The 8,543-nt window shown below is 40.8% G+C and overlaps 1 protein-coding gene and 1 long non-coding RNA gene across 4 annotated transcripts; one reads left to right on the forward strand and one right to left on the reverse strand.

Moving 5' to 3' along the window:
• Window positions 1-5,154: 5,154 nt before the first annotated feature.
• LOC122059888 lies at window positions 5,155-6,034 on the reverse strand. Its single transcript, XR_006134134.1, has 2 exons — window positions 5,893-6,034; window positions 5,155-5,703 (listed from the first exon to the last, which is right to left on the reverse strand). It is a non-coding gene; the product is annotated as an uncharacterized LOC122059888 (long non-coding RNA).
• LOC122059887 (glucan endo-1,3-beta-glucosidase 1-like) lies at window positions 5,696-8,543 on the forward strand. Of its 3 annotated transcripts, none has more exons than XM_042622935.1 (4): window positions 5,696-5,842; window positions 5,938-7,245; window positions 7,632-7,659; window positions 8,170-8,543. In XM_042622935.1, exons 1-4 carry the CDS (start codon window positions 5,764-5,766, stop codon window positions 8,348-8,350), a joined length of 1,596 nt encoding a protein of 531 aa, XP_042478869.1. In that variant the 5' UTR covers window positions 5,696-5,763; the 3' UTR covers window positions 8,351-8,543. The 3 variants fall into 3 exon arrangements, with proteins under 3 accessions (XP_042478869.1, XP_042478870.1, XP_042478871.1); XM_042622936.1 differs by having other exon boundaries at window positions 5,941-7,245; XM_042622937.1 differs by lacking the exon at window positions 7,632-7,659 and having other exon boundaries at window positions 8,170-8,308.

Here is an 8,543-nt window from a genome sequence, read left to right on the forward strand (position 1 = left end):
TCAAAAGAAGATTCTTTTTTAAATTTCAAAACTCACCTTGGTAATGGGAAAAAAAATACAAAAACTTTTGTTTTTATTTTTTATTTTTCTTCCTTGGGCTACCAAACATTGTCTTCAGCAACGTAATGCTTTTTCAAATCTCTCAGAATTGAATTTGTTTCAAACGGATATGCCATTGTACAAATATCTAAATTTCATCATTTTAGATATTTTTTTCAGACCTATTGTCAGTGTTAAGTACTAGTCATAGATTTTTATTTAATTTTCATGATATTATGCATGCATAAAAAAAAAAAAAAAGGTGTCTTTCACAATTGAATCTGTGTTTGGTAGCGAAGAAAAAAAAAGAAAAAAATATATATAAATTTTGTAATTTTTTTCTTAGTTTAAGAAATTCTCTTTGTACTTGGCATGTCCTGAATGAAGATAAGATTTTTTCTTTTTTTAATTTCAACATTTATTTGCCAAAAACATAAGAAAATACAAAAAACTTTTATTTTCTTTTCTTTTAATGGTTTCTAATGGTAGCCAAATATACATACTTTTTTTTTTCTTTCTTATCATTTTATTTCCTTTTTATTCTTTTCTTTTCTAGATTCTGTTTCTTTTCATTTCTCTTCTTTCCTTCTCTTGATTACAAACACAGCCTTAGATATTCAAATTAAGGTTTGCAAAATAGTCACATAACGTTCGGGCTTCAGAACCGACGTGGGATTTCTTAAGTACTAGTCTTACATCTATTCAAATATAGATACCCAATATGGCTTATTAGTTTAGGGTTTGTGTGTGTGTGTGTGTGTGTGTGTGTGTGTGTGTGTGTTAAACCAATTTGGTTTAGTTGCCATGGCTGATGGTGCTTCAAGCCTAGCATGAGATTTCTTTTGGCTCCATTTGTTTCGGCATAAAATATCTGGTAAAACAAATTTTACTGTAAAGTTAGAGTTTTCATTGTTTATTTTTTTATTTATAAAATTTCGATGTAAAATTTTACGAAAGATCTCTCTTTCTTGGAAAAGAGCCCTAAAATTTTGAAAAATTTACCCCAAATTTATACTAATATGTCCCCGTAAAAGACCCAAAAACACGATATCTGAAGTCTGCAAGCTTCTCTACGAAGCCGTGAGCTTCTCTCCCATTTCCATTGTTCTTTTAGGATTCTTGTTCTTTCTGCTGCAAATCCCTAGCCGATCGTGAAGCCTCTGTAATCTCCTCTGTGAAGCTCTGCGAACTACTTTCTCATTCTATATGGTTCTTGGTCTCGCCATTGCAACTCCCAAATTGATCAATGAATGGAGAGTAATATGTCTCCATCAATAGGTCTGTACTTCAAGAAATCTACACGGGCGAAGATAGGTTTGATTTGTTTCAGGCTTTTGGTTGATGTCTCATGTTCCTTTTGATTGATTCTTGTTTTCAAGGTCGTCACCTCAATTTTGTTGTGAGGGTGTTGGCACCAAAATTTGAAAACATGCGCTCAATGATGTGGTAGGGGCAATTCGTGCGTAGGAGAGAAACGTGGGATGACCATAAGATTCAAGGAGTCAGTTTTCCACAGAAACATGGTGCTAGCATGTGAAGGCAGTTAGAAGCATCAGCGTAAAAGGCTATGGTCATGGGGACATGCAGGTGTCATGAGCACATTGGGGCCCAGCTTAGTGGGGATAGTGGGCTGGTGGCGTACGTGGAGAAATGGTTAATCCACAAGCTATATAAAGAAGAGCAAGGAGGCCAAAATAGGAAAATCAACCAATCATACAACAACCCAACAACAATGCAACTCTTTTATTCCTTTACTTGTCATTTTCTAGAATTAGATGTAGAATAAAACTCTTTGTTTTATGTCAGATTTCCTTCACATTGACCATCTATTGCACTCTAGTGCCTTGGATTCGGAACTCCTTTAGAAGAATATACTATTGTTTTATTTCTTTTGTCCATTGATGGTTTTGATTGCCAAAGTCCCTAGAACGATCAGGGCAAGAGGAGAGCTCAAGTCGCTTGATCGAAGTCAGATTTACTGACGAATCCGATCAAGAAGGATTCTAGCACACCCAAGCAATTTGCAGCACGATCAGTTGGCCGTAACGCAGTAGGGAAGAATTTCGTGCCAACAAAAGGCTACATGTTTGTATAGACCATTGTGTTGTTAATCTTTAGCGGATCTAATTTCTGTAAGCAATTGTTTATTTATGTATATGAACAGACACTTAGGGATTGTTGAGCTAACATGTGAGTTCTTGGGTATTATCAACGACACCTATTTTTTGTTTATAAGTTTCAATCACTTTATCTTCTGCAAGGAGGGTGATTGATCGTCTCGGTGTCCATAAATATGTAGGGAAGCCAAAAATTGATAACCACATGGAACAGGGGTTGGATAATCCCTGGCCATGCGATAAGGTAACTAAACACGAAGGAGTTGAAGGATCTCTAGGAGGATGTATTTCACTTGGCTATCTTCCCGGTATCAAATCCGAGATGTACATATTGAGATTAAACATTTTGGTCTTGATCAACCAAGGGAGTTCCAATCTTTTGGAACAAATGACGCGATGATACTCGTGTACAATAAATATGTGCTTTATAAAATTTCTAGGTCCGGTCTTTTAGATGCCATTGATTAGAATAACCAAGTGTGGTTGTTTGGAGGCCGCTCGTCAAGTATTCGACCAAATGCTCCACAAAAACCTCATCCAGTGATTGCATTTGAGACTTCATTTGACGCTTATGTTTTCGTTGCAACCGAATTATTTTTTGGGTGAATAATAAATGCGAAAAGTATAATTCCAATGGGAGAGATTACAAACCCAATAAGAGTAACAAAAGCCCAGAAAGAACTGGACTTGAAAACTAAAAAATATGTCACAAACATCCCATTTACATCACAAAAGCCCACATAAGCTGAAAAAAAAAAAAAAAGAGGAAGCCCACTACAAGAAAGGGCAACCAAGTCAAATCTAATTGGGGTTTCTGAAAGCTTAACAAACTATTTCTTATCTTCATCTTTTCAGCCACCAAGGGAGCACGTCAACAAGAGGGCTGCCGTGGAGGAGGGGGGCTGGCCTTGCAAAGGGCCATAACCAAGCGAGTAGCTAGCCTAGTGGAGGTGAAACCACGACGGAGGGCATCAGCCTTGCAGAGGGCAACAACGAAGTGGCTGCCGGCCAAGCATAACTAGAAACCTAACGGGCTGTTAGCCATGCAATTGGAAGCAAATCAGCGGTAGCCAAGCGAGCCAGGTAGATGGGGTGGCTGGCCTAGCATAGCTAGTGGCGAACGAGTGCAGACCTTGCGGGCTAGCTGGCGAGCAAGCCGTGTGGAGCATCATGGCAATTGGTGCAAGAATAGGCAAACCGGACCGGAGGCGATGAGGCTACTCGCCGAGTGAAAATTCAAATGAGTATAAAGATGGTCTTGCAGGGATGGCGACCTATAGGCTTGACGGCCAAGTTGCGACTCCAACCAAGACGATGCCCCAGCAGGGGATGAAGAAGCAGTGAAAGGGAGCAGAGGAGTAAGAAGAGAAAGGGAGACAGGGACAAATGAAGAAGAAAGAACGAGAGTGGAGGAGAAAAGAGAAAGGGTGCAAGGGAGAGGATGGGAAGGGAGGGCGAGAGGCAGGGGAGGCCAGGCTGCTCCAAAGCAGCGGTCAATAGAATGTGATCTCCTTCGCTTAGGGTTTTCGAGAGGAAAAGGATAACAGATGAACAGTAAATTAGTTTTTCTTAGTTGCAAATGAATTATGATCAAACATTGGAGAATTTTTGAAAACTTAAGATTTTACCAGGTAAAATTGCAAAATTTTACATCGAAATATTCAAAATATTCAAAAGAATGCATTTACTCAAACATAGGTTCTCAGTTGGGCCTATATTTTACCCAAAGAAAAGTTGGGCCATAGTCTGATTGTGCTTTTTTTTGGTGAAGCCATATGTCTGATACTTCAAGGCCAACATTGTATTTCTTTAATGGGCTTGCATCTATTCTTTTTTCGGTGAAAGCTTACATCTAGTCGAACGTTCGCAATTAGTCCCAGAATTATGGACCATTTATTTGGCCAAAGTTGGGCTTGGTCGTGGGCCAAATTGTATGCTCAAATTGAAACAAATTGGTTCAATCTTTTTGGTTTAAAAAAATTGTAATCAAATCAAATAAATTATATTATTTATTAATAATATTAATCGATAAGTTTTATTTCCTTTAATATTAAAAAAAGTTTGATGAAATATGGCCTTAATAAATAAGTTTTTTTTTTGGGTGAAGATAAAAAATGTTGGCCAAATCACCTAAATAAAATAGGGCTCAAATTGAAAACACACCAAGCCCAACCGAATAGTGAACTAAATATGAAACCTGAACCACAACCAAATTGAGACCACAAGCAATAACCTTAATCAAATTGAAAAACAGAACCAATCTCTCTCTCTCTCTCTCTCTCTCTCTCTCTCTCTCTCTAAAAGGGCAAAGAAATAACACTTGACAAACGTCGTTGGCTCAATTGATCGGTTAGTTTCGATTTTAGTAGGGTTGGATTGGTTTTTGTGCCCGTATTAGGGCCAAGTTGAACCCAAACCGGTAAAGATGGGTTTTTTGTCCAGTTTGATATCAGTAATAAACCCAAAGTCGAACCAATAAGCATTTGATTATGTTCAATTCCAGTTTTAGGTTAAAATATGTTGGTTTGAATTGAATCAAACCAAATAAAGTGTTACCCATATAAACTTAACGCGAACTGAATCTATATCCTACTAAATCCTAAAATCCTAGAACATGAGTTTTAAGATTTCTGTTTTCAAGATGTCTCTTTTATCTCCCTGACTCTCCTCATTTTATCTCTTTAATTTTACACACTATTTTTCTGGGGGTGGGGAGGTTTGGCTTAAGTGCTTCAGTAATTGTTGATCAATTAAGAAGTATTTTAAATATAGAGAGGGGGTATGGGTTTGGGGTATCCAATAGGGTAAGGATGTCAATATCTAAACTGAAGCGGTGAAACCACCTCGGACTAAGCCGATTGAACTCAGACCAAACCGAATCAAAAGCTTATTGGGTCAGTTCCAATTTGGGAGATTGTAACCCTGGTAACAAATTGAACTACACCGAAAACTGAATGAACACGAAACTGACTCAAAACTGAAATAAATAGGTATGATATTGAAAAAAATCCAAATTTTATTTAAAACGCCAAGTTTTTACATAGTTTTGTATAAAAAATCAAACCCAAACTGGACAAAAATTGAAACCAAACCAATACAAGAAATCAAAGCCAAACCACAGCAAAATCGAAACCAGAATTTCCTTCTTGGTTTGGTTTCACCGTTCTCACACTGAAACCAATTCAAATCGGATCGAAACCGGTCCAAACCGAACCATTGACACCCCTAATAGGGATGGGATTTTTCAATTAAAACGGAGCTGAAAAACCGGGCCCGAACCGTTTAACACAAGGACTAGGATTTCGAAATCACAAGGAGCCCGTGATCCTTCTGGTGCTGTCGGCCAAAGAGGGTTATCCTGGAACTTCACTAGAGGAGAAAATCGTAATTTTGAATACGCCACAAGTAAATAATTGAAGTATCGACTACACTGCGACTCCACTTCAAGATGGAGATGCTTGAGACCTGTAAATTTTTTGGTTGCCGTAGGATGATCCCCAGCTCTGTGATTGGTAACCAAGATTGTCGAAGAAGATAATGCAAGAATCTACAGATGAAACAGAGGAAGCAGATGAAGAAGTAGACTTGCATCCTCTCCAATAATTTAATGGGGGATTCTAAGCTTACCAAAGCTATCATCACTCTCCTCTTCCTCCTCCTCCTACTTAGTCTTTGCCTAATTGCAGGTAAATTAAGAAACAAATCCAACCACTAGTTATGGAGAGAAATCACTTACTCTGTTCCTTCTGAAATGATGATGAATTGGGTTGTTCACTTGCAGCAGAAGCTAGAGGGGTAACAGCAGAGTTGAAGAATCAACAAGACTTCGAGAACGAGACTTTTGTGGGAGTGAACATTGGAACCGACGTCTCCAATCTCTTGTCTCCGCCGAAATTGGTTTCGCTTCTTCAATTGCAGAACATTACCCACATCCGCCTCTACGATGCCAACAACGATATCCTCCGAGCCCTTGCAGGCACCAAGATCCGAGTCATTGTTAGTGTTCCCAACAATCAGCTTATCGCCATCGGTTCATCGAACACAACCGCCGCCAATTGGATCGATCACAACGTCGCGGCGTTCTATCCTGAAACTGTAATCACCGGGGTTGCCGTCGGCGACGAAGTCTTAACCACCATCCCTTCCTCCGCTCCCCTTCTCTTTCCGGCGATTCAGTCCCTCTATAGTGCTCTGATAGCCTCCAACCTCCACACCAAAATCAAGATTTCCACTCCCCATGCTGCATCCCTCATACTCGACCCATTTCCTCCGTCTCAGGCCTTTTTTAACCAATCCCTGACATGGGTTATGCAGCCATTGCTTCAATTCCTTTCGAGAACGGGTTCTCCATTGATGATGAATCTCTACCCGTATTATGTGTTTGTGGAGAACAAAGGGGTGGTGTCCCTGGAAAGTTCCCTATTCGAACCCTTGACTCCGGCCGAGGAGGTCGTCGACCCAAATACCCTGCTTCACTATACCAACGTACTGGACGCTTTGATCGACGCCGCCTACTTCTGTATGAATAACCTGAACATCACGGACGTGAAGGTGCTAGTGACGGAGACCGGGTGGCCATCGAAGGGGAACTCGACGGATTCGTACGCCACCATCGACGATGCCGATATTTACAATTCGAATCTGATCAAGCACGTGTACGACCACAGCGGAACGCCTCTGCACCCGGAAATGACCTCGAGCACGTTCATATACGAGCTGTTCAACGAGAACCAGAGAGCATCGCCGACGACGGAGGCGAATTGGGGGCTTTTCTACGGGAACGGGACGGCGGTTTACCTGCTGCAATTTTCGGGCGGTGGGAATTTCTTGGGGAATGATACGACGAACCAAACTTACTGTGTGGCCATGGATGGAGTGGACACGAAGACGTTGCAGGCGGCGCTGGATTGGGCGTGTGGTCCTGGGAAGGCGAATTGCTCGGAGATACAACCTGGGCAGGACTGTTACGACCCCAACAATGTGAAGAGCCACGCTTCTTATGCCTTCGATAGCTATTATCAGAAACAAGGGAAAGCTCAAAAATCCTGCGATTTCAAGGGTATCGCCATGATCACCACCTCTGACCCTAGTAAGCAGCAACTCAATCTCAATCCCAACCTCAAAACTCTGCATTATTTACACTCAAACCAGAAGGGTTGGGGGCCGGGGGGAGGGGACATAGAGGAAAAGCCAACTTTTCAGTTTGAAAATGGAACTGGTCCTACCCTTTAGGACATGAATGAAACTCATCTGAACTCTACTCTTCTCTGTTTGCTTGAACTTTCTCCAATGTCTCTGGGTGGGGGGTAAAATAGAGGAGGCCGTAAAAAGATCAAATTTGGGATCCGGGAACTTCCATAAGACCTGATCGCTTGATTTGATTAAAGAACTAAAATTTAAACATAGTGGATTGCGTAGTAGCCACTAGCCACTGAGTCGGACAATAACATGGGGACTTGGTTTTGTGATTGGCAGGTCACGGGAGCTGTATTTTTCCTGGAAGGTGAGCAACGCCGCGTCCCTACCTTCTGGTTACTTCTGATTCCTCTTCTTCTTCCACAATTTCCCCCCCCCCCCTCTCTCTCTCTCTCTCTCTCTCTCTCTCTCTCTCTCTGTTCCCTAGACTCGCCTGGGCCGTGGCAGTTTGGGTTGTCAATTGTCATCTTAGAAATTTCTCTGGCTACTTGTGATCTCTCTCCGCTAGACTGGCATGGAGTGAAGGTAACCTTCTAAGGAGGACAAATTGGGTTGTCATTTTAGAAATTTGGATCTTGGGTTGATGGGATATTTTGTTGCCATATGACCACAGGTAAACGCCTCACCCCCACCCCCACTGTGGGTCTGTCTGTCTCCTAAACCCGACCCCCACCCCTACTTCAGAGTTGCCACAAGGGCATCAATATATAAGTTCCAAGTTTCCAAACCTATATGGATTAACAATGAGGCAGTTTGGTATATTGGCTAGCTGTTCTCTATTATAATGTGTGGTGTATATGCATTGTGCATTGTGCAGTTTGAAGGAAAGCAACAAGACAAAAACACTGAGCAACATGAACACAGCTACTAAAAGTGGTGCAGAGATGTTAGGATGGAAGACTACTTTCTTCACCATATGGGTATGGAATGAGTTCTTCTTTCCCACTTCCCTGTTGGGTTTATTGTTTCCATTGTTACTTACTATGTTCGTAGCATGAGGAAAGGTAATTAGGTGAATGCAGCAGAGAGAAAAGCTTGGTGACAAGAAAGATGTCTGTGTTAGTGTGGCCGCGAAGTGCTCAAGATATATATATTTTTTTAATTTGAAAATATTGAACTATATATAATTGGTTTTTTTGTAACGAGAAATGAAAAGTAATATGAAGTTGTTGGTGCATAATTTTTTATCCA

The sequence above is a fragment of the Macadamia integrifolia genome, chromosome 13 (genome assembly GCF_013358625.1).
Source record: "Macadamia integrifolia cultivar HAES 741 chromosome 13, SCU_Mint_v3, whole genome shotgun sequence".
NCBI lineage: Eukaryota > Viridiplantae > Streptophyta > Magnoliopsida > Proteales > Proteaceae > Macadamia > Macadamia integrifolia.